At 46.2% G+C, this 20,735-nt stretch overlaps 1 protein-coding gene across 9 annotated transcripts in view; it reads right to left on the minus strand.

Annotated features, from left to right (window-relative positions):
* Positions 1 to 20,735, minus strand: part of sox5 (SRY-box transcription factor 5) — a 516,307-nt gene that overhangs the window by 86,545 nt on the left and 409,027 nt on the right. For all 9 annotated transcript variants that reach the window (XM_072471812.1, XM_072471809.1, XM_072471813.1 and 6 more), the window contains one exon: positions 14,846 to 15,018. In XM_072471812.1, coding sequence (XP_072327913.1) covers positions 14,846 to 15,018 — 173 coding nt within the window. The remainder of the gene's footprint in view (positions 1 to 14,845; positions 15,019 to 20,735) is intronic.

Here is a 20,735-nt window from a genome sequence, read left to right on the forward strand (position 1 = left end):
AGGCTCCTTTGGCAGCACCTTCCAAACACACGATGGCATTCATCAAGAAGGACAAGGGCAGCAGATACATGGGAAACACCACCACCTAGACGTTGCCCTCCAAATCACTCCCCATCCTGACTTGGCAATATATATCCATTCCTTCACTGGCGCTAGGTCAAAATCCTGGAATTCCCTCCCTAAAAGCACTGTGGCTGTACCGACAAGGAGGCAGCTCATCACAAGGGCAATTAGGAATGAGCAATTAATGCTCTAGCCAGAGATGCCCACATCCCATGAATGGATTTTTAAAAACTTGCCCCTTCTGCAAACTTATCTTCTCCCTGTTAATGGCCATTACAGTTTCTTCTGGGCCACAATGTTTAATAAAGAAATCCAATCCAAACCGATTTACAATCGCCAGCTAATCACCTCTTGTGCATTCCTATAGTGCCTGTCTTTCACACTTTTGATGGTCAAGTGCCCCAGAGCCGTATTAGCCCAATGATTGCAGCATGGCAACCACATGATTTTCAAATGGCCTTGGAGGAAAAGCAAGCAGCATTGAGCATTGAAGATGTAGCTTTGGACTGCACCGACGTCCTGCAGGCAGCAGTCTGTGATGGTGGACAGACAAGAACAGGAGAACTGGGCGAGTGGCAATGGTGGGAGAGCAAAAGCTGTCATGCTGACAGGCTCATGCTCCACAAAGCCACTGCCACTCCCCCCCAAGGTTGGCATCTCAGCAATCCAAATAATCAGCTCAAACACAGATTGCCGGACTGCTGTGAGCACCTACAAGGATCTACCATTGAGCATGTTGGCCCCTGTCAAAGTTCACATGACAGCACATTGAAATTTCAGTCCGGGATTTCACTGTGGCAGTGAGGCAGTGGCTGGTTGCTGCTTGTGTTCCAATGGAAGGTGAGTCATCGGCCATCAGACACTGCATCATGGTTGATCCACAAGCGTTCTCACTGAGTTGGCCACAACATGCATGCTTGAAGGGGTGGGTTCCATTCTCTGTATGCCAAGTTGGTGCTGACTTTGCTGTGCTTCTTGATAGTGACAACCAGCTTTCTGGCAGGTCTGTCAATAAACCAAGCAATTCTTTGTACATAACCGTTGCTTTGTTTTGTGTGCTGTCCCACTGATGTCCACTACCACATCCACAACAGCAGGTCTGATACCTGCAGACCCCTTTCCCCCTGCTCTAGCACACATCACCTGCAGATCCTGCCCCTATACTACCCCCTAAGGCATCCTTCCTCAAACTAGTTCATCTGAAAAACCTTTAGGCAGGGCCAAAGGCCCTTTGGACCGTCTCCTAATCCTGCCCCACCCGCTTCCACCTACCAAATCAAAAAAACTAATTGGAATTAATGAGAGCTGATGGAAACTATAAATATTTTGCTGACTTTCTGACGAAATGTAATAAATTTATGTGTATTAATTATTTTTATAAATGTAAGTAAATTATTAATTCATGCCAGAAACAAAAGTATAGACATTTTCACATTACAAACATCAATACTACAGAGAACACGATGATTTGAAATGTTCCGGTGCATTATAAAATTATCACAAACATCTTCTTCAGGGAAATTAATGCTGATCTCACATCTATATTAATCAAACAAAATATACAGATGTATAAATGTTGCTTATAAACCGATATTGTTGTTGCTTGCTTATGATAACATGTACACACAAGAATCGACCTGATTGTATAGCGCCACATGATTAGTGGGGATGAGTATTCCAAACTGTTCTTTCTCATGACGTTGGCCATGATCTTGCCCGTCAGTGACTTGCATTTTGGACGATACTATGAACCTTCTGGAGCACCCTCACGGGCTACACTTCAGGAACCCCTGCTCTAAAGTGTGCACAGTACCAGTTTCTGGCTGCGAGAGAGAGGTCAAGTGAGGGTGTTTTATCTTCCCCTTGCACTTTATGGCCCTGCCCCACTGCCTGTCTGGGTGGCACTTCTTGGGGTATCTAAATGAAGAAAGACACAAGAGTGGGGTTGCGGTGAGGAGACTGGTTAAAGCGAGAGGTGCTGCTGACAACATGGGCTGCTGGTAAATCTGAAGAGATTATGAGATGGGTGGGGGGGGGGGGGATGTGAGAAGGAGGATTAGATAGGAAGAGTCTGTCACCTTCAATTCTTCCAGCATCGCCACTGGGCACAGTATCAGTCTTACCCCCTCCATTGGTGGCAAGCACCGTCTCCTCCATCAGGGTAAGGATGTGCAGCTGCGCCCAGCACCCACCAGTTGGTATGGCTGCCTGTGGTTACGTGCCACATTGTCCTAACTGTAAGAGAGAAGGTGTTGGATCAGTGAGTGTGTTGCAATGTGCTTGGCTGATGCCAATCATGGTTCAATAGCTGGCAGTGAGTGTAAGCTGTGAGATGAGGGTGTGAGGCTTACAGAAATGCTGAGTGTGTGAGGGTGGGATGAAGCTGTTCATGTGAGGTATGAGTCATGATTGACAGATTGTTGGTAGGAGAATGATGAGGGTGTGGTGAATTGAGCAGTGGCTGAGACAAGTGGAGCAGTTGGTGGAATGTGCTGTTTGGAGATGCACTTGCTGAACTTAACCACCCGTGTCAGGTCATTGAACTTCTTTCGGAACGGTGTCCTGATCCGCGCCACTGCTGGCTTTGTCCTGCCAGTTGGCTACCTGCTCCTATTTCCTTTTCAGAGTTTGTCTGGAGGGCCTCCCGGATCTCTGTGGACAGAGGGCCTCCCTCCTCCTGTCCACCTCCTGACTAAGCCGCCATTGCCGTGTTGGTGAACCTTGGAGCACACTCTCTACTATGTTATGTCATTCCACATCTTTCCCAGGTCAAATCGCTTCTGCAATGAATTCCAGCACCTGAACCAACCAAAATATATCTCCCCTTTAACAGGTGCAATTTTGCTACGAGTAGTGCAGGCTAGCTTGAACTTGTGTTGGCCTCTCAAGAGGTTAACCTGCTGCTCAGTCGTGTAGCCATTCGTCAGCGCGGGTAGTGCTGGCTGCATACTGCAATCATGTAAATGAGCAGGCAGCACAAATTACCACATTGGAAGGATTGGTGCAGGTTAGTTGCACATCACGGTGATTTTATCCAATTTATCCCATTCAATATCTCAAAGCCAACCCCAATCCACCTGTTTTTGGATTTAACAGGGGCACACAGCCAGCACGCTACCAGGAGGTAGGTTGGTCAATTGAGTATTTTAATGATGCTGACAGCCTCTGCTTTAATCAGTTTTATCTCGGGTTACCCCAGGAAACCAGTAACCAGTTTGATACCCACAAGTCATTGTTATTTACAGATCAGATGAACGATGGGTTTCCAGGGCATATCAGAGGACCTGAACAATTTGAATTAATCTCAACGAGCTTCATTGGCAATCTATTAAAACTACTTGCCCCAGGGCGGCACAGTGGCACAGTGGATAGCACTGTTGCCTCACGGTGCTGAGGACCCTGTTTCGATCCCAGCTCCGGGTCACTGTCCGTGTGGAGTTTGCACATTCTCTCTGTCACCCCCAAAGCCCAAAAAGAAGTGCAGGGTAAGTGGATTGGCCACACTAAATTGCCCCTTAATTGGAAAAAAAGGAATTGGATACTCGAAGTTTATTTTTTTAAAAACTATTTGTCTCTCCATCTTTGCCATAGAAAAGACTATTTCTCGGTTGGAAACGAGAAGTCCACTGTCCACGTGATAGTGGTACGAGGTAATTCCAAACGTCCTGGGCCGTTTCCTCTCATGCAGGGACTAATCTTTCTGCCGGTACACCCGTGGTGTCGAATCGCCAACAAGTTTCCCCTCACTCTCATCAAACCATCCCCTCCCCAATCCTCAACACACACATCAGATCATCCTGGTCAAAGATCAGGCCCCTTCCAACACTCACACTCGCAGCTGCACAAGGCCTACCTGTGGCTGCCGCCTCCACCAGTGTGCTAATGACCTGACTGAAAGCCAGGCCTCTCGATCAGGCTGACTTCCAGGCGGGGAACCTGTCAAAGGAAAAACCACATGCACTGTGCAGTCAAAATGCCATGTCGCGTGAGTAAACCCAAAGTTAGGAGTTTCCTGACAGAGACTGCACCACTCCCCCTAAATATCACTTGCCCCCTTCAGTTCCTCTCTAGTTTCAGCCTAACGTGCTCAATTCTGGCACTCCACAAAGGCTGTGGAGAGAGCTCAGAGGAGATCAAAGAGGATGATGCCACAGATGAGGGTGAAATGAGAGAAGCTGGGATTGTTCTCCTCAGAGCAGAGGCGCCGAATGAGAGATTTAATAGTGGTGTTCAAAATTGTAAGAGGTGTTGAGAATAAATAAGGAGAAACTGTTTTCATTGGCAGGAGGATCAAAAGCCAGAGGGAATAGATTTAACATAACTTGCAACAGGAGATGATGAGGAACTAATAGTCTGCACAGCAAAATGTTCTGATTAAGAATGCCCTTCCTAAATGGAGGGTGGAAACCAATTCAAGTGTAACTTTCAAAAGAGAATTGGATAAATATTTGAAAAAGAAAATAAATTGCAGGGTTATGGGGAAAGAGAAGGGGAGTGGGACTCATCTGATAGCTCTTTCCAAGAGCCAGCATAGATACAATGGGCCAAATGGCCTCCTTCGTGTTGTATGATCTTATGCTTCCAGCTGCATGGAAACTCCAGTTTCAGCTTAACCCAAGTGAGTTTAACAGACAGTAAAATGGGCCGGGGCATCAAACAGGTGATGGTGGTGAAGTGGCGTGGTAAAAAAGTAAACATGTAAAGTCGCCATAGTCCCGAATGACTATAGGCTGCTTTCCCCTTTTGAGGGGAAGAGCTGGCTGGTGGTGATTTAACCTGAGGGTCACCAAACCTGAGATGAGGGGCAAGGTTGAGAAGACGGGGCTTTCGGGAATAACCTCAGCTGGTATGGGAATTGAACCCGCGCTGTTGGCCTCGCTCCGCATCACACCAGCCAACTGAGCTAAACTGGCCATCATGTAGTGGTAATGGGCTGAATTCTCCGGTTTCTCGGCGGAGCGTCGGTCGCTGGCGGCGGGATTCTCTCTTCCCATTTTTCCTATTGAAGCCACTCCACGCTGCCGGGAAAACCCCTGGCAGGGGTGTACGGCTTGAAGAAAAAGAGAATCCCAATGGCCGGCCAATGTCACTAGATGAGTCATCCATGGGCCCAGGCTAATCTCTGGACACATTTCAGATGGTGGAATTTAATTTAATTTAGAAAATCTGCAATTGAAAGTTAGTATCAGTAACGATGACCATCATCAATTGCCATAACAACCAATTTTTTAAATATAAATTTATAGAGTACCCAATTCCTTTTTTGTCCAATAAAGGGGCAGTTTAGTTTGGCCAATCCAACTAGTCTGCACATCTTTGGGTTGTGGGGGTGAGAACCAAGCAAACACGGGAAGAATGTGGAAACTCCACACTGACAATGACCTGGGGCTGGGATCGTACAGGGGTCCTCAGCGCTGAGAGGCAGCAGTGCTAACCACTGTGTCACCATCTGCCATCCTTGCGCGGTCTGGCCTACATGTGACTCCAGACCAAGAGAAACGTTATTGACTCTTAACTGCCTCTGAAATGGCCTAGGAAGCCACTAAGTTCGGGGGCAATTAGGATTGGACAATAAATGCTGACCAGTAACACCCACACCCCATGAAAGAATAAAACCAGTTCCCGTTAGATTAAAATTACAGCTTTGGGGGCTCTGGGTAAATGTAAAATGAGGCTTCTGCACATCATGCAAGTACGGTCAGGAAATCTGGGCCGTATACTTAAGAAGCAGTTCTAAATTTCTAAAATGAAAATGGACAGCATATTTAAAATAAAAGACCATCCAACCAAAAAGAAAACAAAGCAGGACACTCCTAAAATAGTATAAAATCAGGAAAAATATTGGGGTCTATATACTTGGCGCAGTTCTCAAAGAATTAAATCTATTTAAACGGGCAGTAAAGATGCCAAGCACAGCAGTCAGACAGGCATCGTTGCCATTGCAGGCATTAGTGCAATGTGTGTGTCCATCACCATGGTGAATCATAGAAAGTCCTACCAGCTATAAGTAGCACAAAGCATAATTGTTCTCAGTGCAGCTTGTATCATGTGTACCACAACAGCCATAGCAAGAGCATCTTAATAAGAAACACATATACACACATATTCAGGTCTCGGGTAGCATGGTGGCACAGTGGTTAGCACTGCTGCCTCAATGCTCCAGGGACCCGGGTTCAATTCCAACATCGGGTGATTGTCTGTGTGGAGTTTGCACTTCCTCCATGTGTCTGCGTGGGTTTCCTCCGGATGTTCTGGTTTCCTCCCACAGTCCAAAGGTGTGCAAAGGTGGATTGGCCACGCTAAATTGCCCCTTAGGTGGGGTTACTTGGTTACGGGGATAGGGTGGAGCATGGGCTTAAGTAGAGTGTTCTTTCAAAGGCCTGTGTAGACTGAATGGGCCGAATGGCCTTCTTCTTTGTTGTAAATTCTATGATTCTATGACTGATTCAGGAGTAGGTGGTCAGGCATGGAGTATCAGAAGAATTGCCTCATTACTGTTCATGGCAAGAGGTAACAAATGTAGGAGGTGTATAGACTATTAGTCAGGAGACCAGAGAGGAGTCAATGAAAGATGGGCATTCGGGAAAGAGAAGATGGGAAGGCCATCGTTTCTCAGGCAACGAGAACAGTGAACAAGCAACGTCCATTACACGGATGCATTACAATGATACATGATGAAGTAACAGTTCAGCATACATGCACATAAACCAGTGGGTAGAATGGTTTGGACAGAATATAGCCCGTGATTTAACATGTAAAGATACAACAAAGAAGAATTCTTAGGGGCCTTTGAGCTAGCATTGCTAGGCTGGCATATGCAATCAAGATGAGAACTTGCAATCTCCAATGTATGTGAATTGTAGTCAGTATTAATCTCATGAGCACTGCACTTACAGGGTTGTGCTATATAATATTCATGTTCTGATTAAGAGTGTTAATCAGATGCTTTGGAGGCCTTGTGGTGCAGTGGGTAGTGTCCGTGCCTCTGAGGCAGGAGCTCCGGGCTCGAGTCCCACCCCAGGACCTGATGATCAAGGATGGTGCGTTCATAACGTGGCCAAACAGGTTGAGAGTCAACTTGCAAATCCCTCCAAACTTGCCAATGGCTGGCAATAAGAACGGGAGAGACTCCTGGTCAGCCACGCTTTATGTGGAGTGGTGCCCCTCAAGCCACATGCCCCTGTCAAACTAGTGACTTGTTCCGGGAATTACTAGCTGTGGAAACGGATGAAAGTCTGTCTAACACCCACTAAGTGCAGGCAGAGAATTGGAATTGGAATCAGATGCTCCAAATATTGACAGCCCCACCCCATATGCACTATGGATTTCGGCCACATTATCATATTTGAGCTGAGGAGGCACCGTGGCAAAGTGGGCACAGTGGTTAGCACTGCTGCCTCACAGCATTAAAAATTCTGGCCTTGGGTAACTGGGTGGAGTTTGCCCATTCTCCCTGTGTCTCTGTGGATTTCCTCCCACAGTCCAAAGGTGTACAGGTTAGGTGGATTAGCCATGTTAAAAGTTGCCTCTAGAGTCCAAACATGTGTAGGTAGGGCGGGGTTACGGGGATAGGGCAGGGGAGTGGGCATATGTAGGGTGCTCTTTCAGAGGGTTAGTGTTGACCCAATGGGCCGAAAGGCCTCCTTCTACACTGTCGGGATCCTATGGATTTTATGGAGGGGAGGGAAGGTTTGGGCCATTCTATTCTGAATAATTATTCAGCAGGTGATACAGATCAACAACTACTTATATTTATATAGCACCTTGAATGTAATGAAACATCCCAAGGTGATTCAAAGGACACTATCAAACAAAGTAACACACGGGGCCACAAAGAGGTAGGCTTTAAAGGAGTGTCTTAATGATGGGAAGTGGGGTAGAGAAGCAGAGAGATGTCAACAGGCAAAAAATGTGGGCTTAGGTAACTGAAGTCACAGCCACCAGTGGTGGAGGATTACATTTGGGGATGCATGAGAAGCCAGAATTGGTCGAGTGCAGATATCTTAGTGGATTGTATGGCTGGCGGAGATTCCAGAGATAGGGAGGGGCGAGGTGATAGAAGGATTTGAAAACAAGCAGGAGAATTTTAAAATCAAGATATAATTTGACCGGGAGCCAGTGTCGTTTTGCAAGCACAGGGGTGATGGATGAATGGGATTTGTTGCGAGTTAAGTCTCGGGCACCAGAGTTTGGATGACTTCACATTTACGGAGGGTAGAATGTGGGAGACCAGCCAGGAATGTGTTGGAATAGTTGAGTCGAAAGGAAATAGACGCTTGAATGGGATAAATTGACTTGAAATGTTTATATGTGTACTTGTTTTTATCCAAAGCTGCTCTGTGCCACCGTAGTGCCATATTCCATTGAGTGTGCAGGCCGTGAGTTTACTATGACTTTGCTCTCTGCAGTGATGAGGAAAGATAACGATTGAATCTGCATTTATAGAGTGTCTATCGTAACCTCAGGATATCCTAAAGTGCTTTAAGCCAGTGAAATGTAATCACTATTGTCTACTGGGAAATGCGCCAGCCAATTTCCACACAGCAAGATTCCACAAACAGCAATGTGATCATGACTGGATAATGAGCCTGAAACCTCTCTCCATTGCCACCTGGTCAGGAGACAGGTGTCTACTGCTCATGACACCCTGACTCCAACAACTTGCTTTTCTTCCACGGGCACATTCAAATTACAGAGTCGAGAGACCAGGGCTTTGGGGTTAAAAAAGTCAAAAGTCACAATCCACTAACCATTCTCCTGTGTGGCAGCCACTGTGTAAGAGAACTGACAGTGCAAACTTGCGTTAAACAGCCACAATTAATTAAGTTTGACTTCTGGCGTCAAAACTTTCAGGACATTCTTGAAAATAAGCGCAACAGAAACCATGCTCTGAGCAGCAGAGAAGTGATTGAATGAGAAAGATGTGAAGGCAGATGGTTGTACTTTTGTAACTTAATCAAAAACACTGTGAATAGTCGCCTGGCTCTGCCTGAAGTCATGTGGGAGAGTAACAGCTGATCTGTATTAAAGAAGATTAACTCACAGTGCCAAGACTAAGGGATTGGATTATTTTAATGCAGTGTATTGCAATACAAGCAGTCAGGACAATTACTGCTATTAGTTTTGAATGACTGATCTGTAACTACAACTAACAGCGTATGCGAGCTAGAGACTTCATGAAGATGAATTTCCATACCATCAAAGACATTTTAATGGGCTCCAAATCAAAACCGCAGAGTCTGGTTCGCGAGTATATAAAACTCCAAATGAAGGCTTCCTGTCCAAAAGTATTTTGTTGGTTGTCATTTGACAACTCCCAGCTGGTAGCGCAGGGGAATGCACCCACTGCCTCTTCTTTACAGAAACCAAGTACAGATGCTCGCTGAACTTGCCAACTGCTGTATCTACAGCTGACTTGAATATACTTAACAAATAACTGCAATTTACGAGAGCTTCGAAGGAACATTTTAGTCACTTTTTATTAGCGTCTCTCACCATCTCTTATTCCGCCTTTTCTACCACAGCTGGTGCGAGAAGAGCTTAAAACCCTTTTTCTGATTACAAGAGCTGTCTATAACAATTACGCGCGCTGCTCACTAATGGAGGGTTAATGTTGTGATTAAAGAGAAGACTTCCTTCTTGTAAATCTGTGGAGACCCAGGTTTCTTTTTTAAACCTTCTAAAAATAGAATCTGTGGCAGCATCCTTCTGTCTGTGCTTCAGTCCTCCCTCAAAGCTCTCAGGACATCTGCTAACCATTCCAATGACTATTAACAGTGTTAATACTACCAATAAGTTAGCACTGGTTAATCCTGTCCCAGCCAACATGGGCACTATTGGAAGCATGTTGCAATACATTGGTAATCTAAATGAATCCGTCACGAAGGATGACCGTGTGGGATTGGTTCTTTGGTATTCTGCATGGAAAGTTCCTGGTTTCTGACTTCCGATTGGACTGCAGGGAAACTGCCTAACACACTCCTGAAGAGAGCGAAGGAAAACTGGAACATGAACCGTACTGGGGTCGACAAACTCATCGACCCCAAACCATTGCCTGGTATCAAGAAAGAGCCTTCCATTAACATTCCTTATGCGCTGCACTTAAGTGAATCGGTCACTCATGGAGGGGAGATTGCTTCCCAGCACCTTCCCAAGGGCAACTAGGGATGGGCAATAAATGCTGGGGCCATGCCAGCCACACCCAAATCTCATGAACAAATGAAAAAAATAGTTTTGATCATGGCAATACCAGAGGGAAGACAATTGAACTCACCATGGGCAACGCAAATATCAAACTGATTTCCTGTTGATGATGGCTATCTACAAAATACATGTCTGTGTGCCTCACCACATGGCCACATGATAAAGGAGAAGCATGGTTACTTGGGCAAGGCACTAATGCGGGGCTGCTGCAACGGAAAAACCAGCAAGAGTCAGCACAGCGGAAGTGAAATGTCAAATTAAAAGGGATGAATTTATGAAAATCAGACATTTGACCGAACTGGGAGGACTGCTGGCCTTTTAAATCACTTAAAGAAACTGCTTTAACTTTGGAAAAGGTGACAAGTGATGCATGAGTCCCCAGAATCCCACACTGTGAGATCTCATCCTCAGGCATGCTGTTGAGACAGGTTCCACGTACTGACCATCAGAGAATAGGAAGCACCCAGCACCCTTCTCCCTCGGCATAGGATGGGATCCTCCAACCCCCACCTACCCCACCAGCCCAGGGGGTGTTTTTTGGTGGTGGGTGTGGATCAGCATTGGTTGGCGGCAGGATTGTCCAGTCACGCTGACGTCTATGGCATTTTATGTGGTTCGCCCGTCCCGCCTATGGGGAACCAGCCGTGGAGCGGGGGTCACCTTCTGGGGGCGACCGGGAGATCCATCCAGCGGGAAGGGCCGGAAATTCCCACCCATTGTCATAATAAGTTGGAATAAAAACAGAAAATGATGGAAATACTGAGCAGGTCTGGGCAGCATCAGAACTTGTCCGATGAAAGATCACCGACCCGAGAAGATAACACAGACGCTGCCAGGCCTGTCGAGTATTTACAATATTTTCTGGTTTTATTTCAGATTTAAAGCATCTGCAATATTTTGCTTTGCCATAACAGGGAGAGAGCCTTTCGATTGACACAGTGCCTGGCGTGGGAAGGTTACGTGGAATTACACAGAATGCATAAAGACAGAAACAGGCCATTTGGCCCTTCTGATCCATGCTCCCGAAAACATCAGACCATGCGGTAACATGATCTAGATTCTCACTACTCGCTTGAATTCTTTATTGGATTTATTAGTGACTCTTTCGTACCTAATGCCCCTGGAAATGACGAGGCTTGAGGGACATTAGGGTAACTTGTGTCTTGGCTGTTTGTGGTGACTGAGGTGGGAGTAACCTGGTGAAGCACATGGCCCACCTGGTATCAAATTCACTCTATTTGCATTCCTCCAATTACAGTGGAATGGAATTGGGTGATGAAGATACAAATAAGCCCCAATTATCTTGCAGCAATCGTCTCTTGTGAGAGCATTTGTTCTTCCACATGTCCACCCGAACTTCAGTTTGTTGCAAATTTTCAGAACTGCAACTGCAGGAAAGTAACTTTACCAACAAAATTCAAGCTCCAGTGATTCACTAATATCCTTTAGGGAAGGAGAATCCTTTGCAGAGGGTGGTGTAGGGGGCTGGGAAAACAGTGTGAAGAGTCAGGATGGTTCCCCGATGCAATCCCAGCACCAGGGTATTTCCCAGCAGTCGGACATGGATCAGCTGTCCACCAAACAGAGGCAGACAATCAAGTTAAATAATTAAAGGCCCTATTAAGGCGGTTTTCTCAGACTGCAGGAATTCTGTCCCCGCGCCACGTGAGGAGGCCACCAGCTTCATGACGGTCAACCTCTCTGCAGCCGTCAGGGGGAAGGCATTGGAGCTGGAGCCTCCATGTCACAAAGAGAGGGCTATGGGTAGGGAAAACCACCTTCTCAACCCCAATGGGCCATCCAAAGCAGCCTGCCTGCTTGGCCTCCCTGATTTTAAATTTTCGACTCATCTCCAATTTAAGGTGCCTTCTCGGTCTCCCAGCTGCCTCATCAGCCCCCACCTCGGTCTCCCGGTGGAGCTGCCAAAGTTACAGAGCAGCCAGCCCCCTGATTGTGCCAGCAGAATCTGCTTCCTGCCACCGTCCTGAGTAAGGTAGCGAGCCCAGAAGTGGCCAAGTGGAGACAGCCTCTGGGATGAATGCTGAGCCAGCAAATACAGGCGCCGGGCCCACATTTAGTCCCAAAGTGGGGCTCCCAACACTCTTGGTAAAATCCTGCTCTTTGTCCTAACTTTGTCTGGTCTATTGGTGACTCCAGTCCCACGCCAACTTTTAAATTCCCTCTGAAATGGCAACGTCAACAAAACTAAAGAACTTGTCATTGACTTCAGGAAGCAAAGTATCGTCGGCACACCTGACTGCATCAATGGTGCCAAGGTGGAGATGGTTGACAGCTTCAAAGTGCACATCACCAACAATCTGTCCTGATCCACCCACGTCGACAGTATGACAAAGAAAGCTCAACAGTGCCTATACCTCCTCATGAAACTAAGGAAATTTGGCATGTGCCGAGGTACATTCACTCTCACCAATTTTTGCAGATGCACCAAAGAAAGCATCCTATCTGGCTGCATCACATCCTTGGATGGCAACTGCTCGGCCCAAGAGCGTAAGAAACTACAAAGTCATGAACACAGCCCAATCCATCATGTGAACCCGCCTCTCATCTATTGACTTTGTCTACACCTCCCGCTGCAAGAGCATAATCAAAGACCCCTCCCAACCGGGTTATTCTGTCTTCCAACCTCTTCCATCGGGCAGGAGATACAAAAGTCTGAGAACATGCACTAGCAGATTCAAAAACAGCTTCTTCCTCCGCTGTTACCAGACTCCTAACAACTCTCTTATGGACTGAACTACTTCTCCACGCATCTTCTCTAATGTGTAGCACTACATTCCGTATGCTTCACCCGATGTCTATGTCTGTATTTGCATCGTGTATTTCTTTTTTAATAATCTTTATTCTCACAAGTAGGCTTACATTAACATTGCAATGAAGTTACTGTGAAAAGCCCCTAGTCGCCACATTCCATCGCCTGTTCGGGTACACTGAGGGAGAATTCAGAATGTCCAAATTACCTAAAAGCACATCTTTCGGAACTTGTGAGAGGAAACCGGAGCACCCGGAGGAAACCTACACAGACACGGGGAGAACGTGCAGACTCCGCACAGACAGTGACCCAAGCAGGGAATTGAACCTGGGACCCTAGCGCTGTGAAGCCATAGTGCTAACCATTGTGCTGTCGTGCTGCCCACTACTACAGTGCTGCCCACATTTATTGTATTTATCATATGTCCTATGTTTTTTCAGGTATGAAAAGATCTGTCTGGACTGTACGCAGCACAAGACATTTCACTTGTACCTCGGCACATGAGACAAAAAAACCAAATCCAAATGGTCGAGCAAGTCACACAGCTGTAACAAACTGTTGCAATTTTAAAAATAATTTATTCCTTTCTCAAGAGTTACTCGGACGATGCGCGCAGCCTATGGGCCAAGCCCCGAAACCATCTCCTTGCTTCCACCAGAAAACAGTTCAATTCATGGTACCCACACATGGGACATACCAAATCCAAGCTGACAAGAACAGGCATTGCACCTGATCTCACGCTTCATCTTAGCCAAGAAGCGATAAACCGCGCCAAATATTCGAATAATGGGAACGCCTGCTTTTCCCTTCAAGCCACACACCACCCCAACCTGCAAGTAGGTGACTTTTCCGTCATTGTCGGCAAGGCAAATTCCTGGAATTCCCGATCCAACAGCATTGGGGGTGTATCTACAGCTCTTGTCAAGGGCAATAAGAGGTGGGCAATAAATATTGGCATTGTCAGTGATGCCTACATTCTGGGAATACATTAAAAATCAACATGCAGAACTTAAATACATTTACAGAAATACAATTGAAGATTTGTCAGTCTTTACTTTTATGTAAATCTTTCCCAAAAAGTTGTCTTTCTTTGTGATGCCCAGACCGTAATTTCGCATTCCCTAAACCTTGCAGTAGCATATGGTATCCTGCATTTTGTGTGCTTCTTCTTTCGCTGATTTTTTAAAATTGGCTGCAAACAGTATTAAAACCGCAATCTGCAACAAGTCAATAATTATTTGAACAGAGCACTGATGTGCCATTTCTTGCATTCATATGGGATATCAGAACCGAGGACTGCTCCAGCATGGCGTGGCACTCATCGAGAATTATATTTGTTTATCTTTGCTTAAAATACACACTATTTAAAAGAAAAGACAAGAATGTTGCAAAAATAAAAGCAACAATATATAATATAGGCTGTTGTATGCTTTACAAAATCCCCGATCTGTGCTGTAAATGATAATGCTGTTACTTGGTGCAAAGCGTGAACGAACTTAATTAAAAACTCCAAACTAAATTAGGCTATGCTTTCCTGCAAATAAGTAAACAAAGTTAATGCTGGCCCTTTCTGAACTCCCATCGGTTCTGATGCCTTTGTGCTAAAAATAGTGTCCCTTCGTCTAAATCAGATGCTAAATTTCATTAAATGAGACTGAACGGGGAGGGGTCGTGAGCACTGAGACAGTGCCTGGCCCTCTCAATAAAAGGCATATTGTCTCTCTAAAGGCAGCCATGCTGCAATAAAATGAACAAGGCTCCAGATAAAAATGAATCACACAACTCGGGAACCCAGGCATGCAAACTGACCTTTTCCATCCTGCAGTTATTTAGCCCCAGACTGTTGATGACGGCAACCTTCCCATCTAGCACCTGCTGTTCCCTCCGAAGCTGTTCTTTCATTTGCCGGGCTTCTTGGATCGCTTTCGCCACCGCGTCGTGGTCGTTTAAGTAACCCGAGGATGTGATGGAGGAGAGGATGTCTGGATAGAAAGGAGGTGGGGGGGAGGGAAAATTAAAAACTGGCAAGTTCACGGAATCGATCTGAGATGATGAAGTGAAGCATCAGGGGTTTGTGCTCAAATGCTTACGGTTTGACAATAGATGAAGACAAAATAGTTACCATTTTTTAAGGAACACCAGCTTTCTCCAAGTTAAGAAACATAAATCTTCGTGACAAGTTGAGAAGAGTCAATAATTTCTTTTTTAAAAAGTCCTTTCAATTTCCTCCTTCCCCTAAAAGTCTCAAGGTTCTCATGAATCGACTGTCTCATCTGCTCTTGCTATGTGGGCCCAGGCTTTGAGCTTTGACCTGCTATTCAACTATGAGGTACATCGCAGTTAACCAAGATCCTTGTGTTAACCTCATGCCCACATCTCGGCACTTCCCAGCAGATGCTGTGGATAACAACAAGGATTTGGGAACCTGAACAAATTGCTCCTCTCCTCCTAGCCCAGGAGCACTGAAGCCAATTACAGTCCCTAGCTGAAACCCAGTGCAGAATGGCAAAGACATTTATGAACTTCCTGATCCAAATAGCTCATCATCCCATTAAAATACATGGTAGTCTTGCACTCTTGAATTTTCACACAGGAGTGCAAATTGAGTACAGTCAATGGGTTTAAAACTATCATGAATTTTAAAAACGTTCAACAGATGGTGTTATCATAGAAAGAATATATATTTATTTTTGCAATCTCAGGATGCCCCAAAGCACATTATAGCCAATCAAGTGCTTGTAAAGTGTTGTCATTGTTGCAATGTAGGATGAAATGTAAAATAGTGGGTAGATGGTGAGGTAGTGGAAATGTTTTCGGATTACAATAATCCAGAGGCCAGGCTAATCTTCTGGGGGCATTGTTGTGTATTCATGTTTGTTCCTAGTTGGAACAAGGTCACTTTAAGAGTTTGATCACGTGATGTACTGATGACACCATTGGCGATTTGGGCAGACTAATAGTTAGTCTATTTAGCAGCCTGTAGAGAAGAAAGCTCTCGATTGTTTGTGCCTTCGTGGTCAGCTAGTCTATCCTTTGAAAATACCACAAATAAACTGACGATGAGGAGGTCCAAACTGCACTGGCAGACTTCCCCCCAAAATGTTTAAAAAACAGCAGTCCGTGTGCAGACATCCTAAAAAGGATTCCGAGGCTAAAATCTTCGCTACACCAAAGCTAGTGACGGAAGGGTGCTAAATATTGGCAGCAACCATCGAAGGAACCAAAATTTAAACAATGATTTTGGTGAAAATTGCATCAAAAGAAGCTTGCTCTATGTTCTGCCCAGAAAGTCTGGAACAGTGCTCCTTCTATTGTGAATAGCAGGTCAGGTCACAAATACCCTGCAACAATACATTAGAGCTGGAGGTGTTCCAAACTCGGAAGGAAGAAGGCTGAACTCAGGGGTATCTTAAAGCGCGGTAGTGCTAAAAACCTTGTGGCAAAATTGCGCACGCCGTTCCCATAGTAAAATGGCAGGAGTTTCTGGAACCAAGGTATGATGAAAGCACTGTGCACTGGAGTTCAGACACTGAAAGATTTGAATACTTTGTTGAGGTGAACAAAATTGCGGCGGACATAGTAGTTCTGACGTTCCTTAGTACGATTGGGCGGGAGATCTTTCAATGTCCTGTGAAATCTGGTGCAACCACAAAAACTAGGCTCAAGAACTTATGGTGAGAATGGAGAGATAATGCAGGGCTACCTCTCACCAAAACCCTCAGGTTCCATACACATGAGCAACAAGGTGGTGAGTCAATCACACAATTCATAGCTACTTTGAAGAAATTAGCTCCATTATTTAAATTTGGAGATGCCTTGAACGAGACCATTCGGGACAGACGTGGGTTAAGAAGCAAGATTATCCAGGAAAAGCTGTTAATAGAAAGCTTTAGAAGGCTTTAGAAGTTGCAATCTCTATGGAATTAGCAACGAAGAAAGCCCAAAAATTAGGTTGGAGCATTGAAATCCATAAAATTTCAGCTTAAACCCGAAGACAGACACAGGTTCAAAATTGCTCCCGATGTGCGAAAACTGGGCACACATCAGCAGGCTGCTGGAGTAAATATGTTCGGAACGCATTTACTTTGTAAATTCAGAACCTCACAGGACCAAGAAATTGAGGCTCATCTCAAAACACCTGACCATAAGGAAACTCTCGGGTTCATTGGAAAGAACATTCAGTTTGGGAAAAGAGCTGCTGACTTCCTTCAAGTGTCAATGGTCAACAAGTCAAAACGATTGCTGATAATGAACAATGGCAACAATAGGAGCAAAGGAGCCAGCACAGAGACTCATGAGGGTTTTTTAGGATGAGAGTTGCTACAGATGACCAAATGAAAAGAGTTGGAGCTGCTCCGAGTGCAGTCTGCAACACCAACATTCCTTTCCTATTTCACTCTGTACAGCAGCATCTGAAGTCCAATGAACATGCCGACGGAAAGAAGAATCACCATAACCAGACTTTGCTTAAAAACCCAACCCTAAATATGATATGTTCTTGAAAGGCGAGAACCCTTTTGGAAATCCTCAGGAGCAACAGCTTCAACTAGAAAGTTTAGGAGTTGTATTCCAGAAACAAGACCTAAAGCACAAGGGTGAGTGCAGTGAGAATGAACCTCGATGGGAGAGATGCAGGATCTGACTGAGGTACGTCACAGTTTGGAGAAGGCACTGCAGAGGCTATGCCATGAGATTCAGGTAAAGGAGGCCCCGCTATGCAGCCTGGAGGGGAAGTTGTTGGCAACTAAAATACAGATTGACAGCCTGGGCAAGAACTAAAGAACTAGCCTCTGAAGTGAAAGCTTTGAAAAAATAGCCTAATCAGGTTTTGCGACGTGAGAACAGGGCTGAAAGTTGTGTTTTTCAGAAAGGTCAGGAGGTATTGGTAAGGAACTATGCCACCAGTGAAAAGTGGATCACTGCCATTGTGTTAGCACAGACAGGACCGGTCTCCGACACTATTCAAACTCGGGACAATGTTCTGTGGAGAAGATTAGCAATCGTTTTGGCTTGTTGACCAACCATTAGCAGCTGGAACAAGGTTGCCAGAGATAGAATTAGCTGAGAGTCTGCAACAAACTGTGCTAAGTGAAGACCTGTACATACCTGAGAACCTGACAATACCGGAAACGGCTGTGGAAGACAATACCTCAGTCAAAGACATTTCAACACCGAGTAAATCTCCAAATCCTACATCAACTCCAGTTGAGACAATGATGGACAACGTCCAAACTACACCAAGAACACCATCTTGCAGTCAACACGAAAAAGCAGACACCTGAGGTTCTCTGACAACCACACAGGTATCGAGGTCCTCCGAAAAACAGAAATGTGCTTGACTCTTAACTGCCCCTCTGAAATGGCCGGGCAAGCCAATCAGTTCAAGGGCAATTAGGATGGGCAGCAAATGTTGACCCAGCCAGCGACACCCACATTCCACAGAAGAATAAATGAAAAGAGGCTAATAGGATGTAGCACAGATAGGGTGTGATAGTATAGTGGTTAAAGACCTGGTCTAATAATCCGAACACGAGTTAAAATCTTACCGCAGCACCTGGGGTATATAAATTCAGTTCATTAGCTCGGGAATAACAGTGACCATGAAACTACAATTGATTGTTGTAAGAATGCATCTGGTTTACTAATGACCTTTAGGGAAGGAAATCTGCTGTCCTTGTATGATTCTAGACCCACTGCAATCTGGGTTGAGATTCTCCGACCCCCCGCCGGGTCGGAGAATCGCCGGGGCTGGCGTGAATCCCGCCCCCGCCAGTTGCCGAATTCTCCGGCACTGGAGATTCGGCGGGGGCGGGAATCGCGCCGCGCCGGTTGGCGGGCCCCCCCCCCCGCGATTCTCCGGCCCGGACGGGCCGAAGTCCCGCTGCTAGGATGCCTGTCCCGCCGGCGTGGATTAAACCACCTCTCTTACCGGCGGGACAAGGCGGCGCGGGCGTGCTCCGGGGTCCTGGGGGGGGGGGCGCGTGGTGATCTGGCCCCGGGGGGTGCCCCCACCGTGGCCTGGCCCGCGATCGGGGCCCACCGATCCGCGGGCGGGCCTGTGCCGTGGGGGCACTCTTTTCCTTCCGCCTTCGCCACGGTCTCCACCATGGCGGAGGCGGAAGAGACTCCCTCCACAGCGCATGCGCGGGGATGCCGTGAGCGCCCGCTAACGCTCCCGCGCATGCGCCGCCCGGCAATGTCATTTCCGCGCCAGCTGGCGGGGCACCAAAGGCCTTTTCCGCCAGCTGGCGGGGCGGAAATTAGTCCGGCAAGGGCCTAGCCCCTCAAGGTTGGGGCTCGGCCCCCCAGGATGCGGAGGATTCCGCACCTATGGGGCGGCGCGATGCCCGGCTGATTTGCGCCGTTTTTGGCGCCGGTCGGCGGACATCGCGCCGATACCGAAGAATTTTGCCCATGGTTAGCTCTTAACTGCCATCTAAAGTAGCTGTTGTATTGATGTAGGCAGCGCACCATCACCTTCTCAAGGGAAATGAATGCTGGCTTTTCCATTGACGCCCACTCCCTGCGAATGAAGTAAAAGTAAAATACAGCCAACTTTACACACAGCAAGATCACACAGACAGCAAGGTGATAATAGCCGGATAATCTGCTTGTGGTGATGCTGGTTGAGGGATAAATATTTTTCGGAACATAAGGGAGAACTCTGTGGCAGATACCACCACCAGTATTACACTGTGAGTGATAGCCTGGTTTCCATGCCCAAAGCACTCCATCGGGACAGGAACCCGTAACCTCCCAGCCCGGAGGCCAGAGTACAGCCAAGTGAGCCCATCGTGGAGGCCCTGAACTTCTTCCACGTTCCAACAAAACTCCGGCAAATGAACAGACAAGTATCTCACTGGCTGGTCCCGTGAAACCAGGACACAAAATACAACAAGGAATAATTCTTCCAGCAGGAATCAAATTCTAAAATTAGCAGGGAAGCAGATTCTTCCGCAAGGAACTATGAATCAGTAGAAAAACAAGCAATCTCCCTGTCCCACTCCCATCCCACAAACCTACTGGACCAATAACAACACCGGCAGATGATTCTCGCCCAGGACAAAATGTTCAATACATAACATAGTTTAGTCAGGGAGGATGAATCAGCCTTTTCTTTAATTGGTCAGCAGTTATTTTGGACAATTAGCAGCCATGCCCCAGTGGGTCGTACCCATGCTTGTAAATCAGAAGGTTGTGGGTTCAAATTCAAGTCCAAAGATTCAAATCTGCAGTCCAGATTGACATAGGATAAAAGCAAATTACTGCAGATGTTGGAATCTGAAACAAAAGAGAAAATGCTGGAAAATCTCAGCAGGTCTGGCTGCATCTGTAGGGAGAGGAAAGAACTAACGTTTCGAGTCCAATGACTCTTTGTCAAAGCTCGAGCTTTGACAAAGAGCCATTGGACTCGAAACGTTAGCTCTTTTCTCTCCCTACAGATGCTGCCAGACCTGCTGAGATTTTCCAGCATTTTCTCTTTCGATCCAGATTGACATCCCTGTTATGACCAGGAGAGGAGGGTCGAATGGTCTTTTGAAGGCAGCAGGTTTTCTTTGTTTGTAAAGGACATTCTTACCACTTCAGTTTGTATTTAGCTGTTTATTCTCATTTAAAAACAATAGAACAGATCATCGTGAATGACTATGATTTAGTGGCCATTACTGAAATATGGTTAAAGGATGGTCACGACTGGGAG

Source organism: Scyliorhinus torazame, chromosome 13 (assembly GCF_047496885.1).
Source record: "Scyliorhinus torazame isolate Kashiwa2021f chromosome 13, sScyTor2.1, whole genome shotgun sequence".
NCBI lineage: Eukaryota > Metazoa > Chordata > Chondrichthyes > Carcharhiniformes > Scyliorhinidae > Scyliorhinus > Scyliorhinus torazame.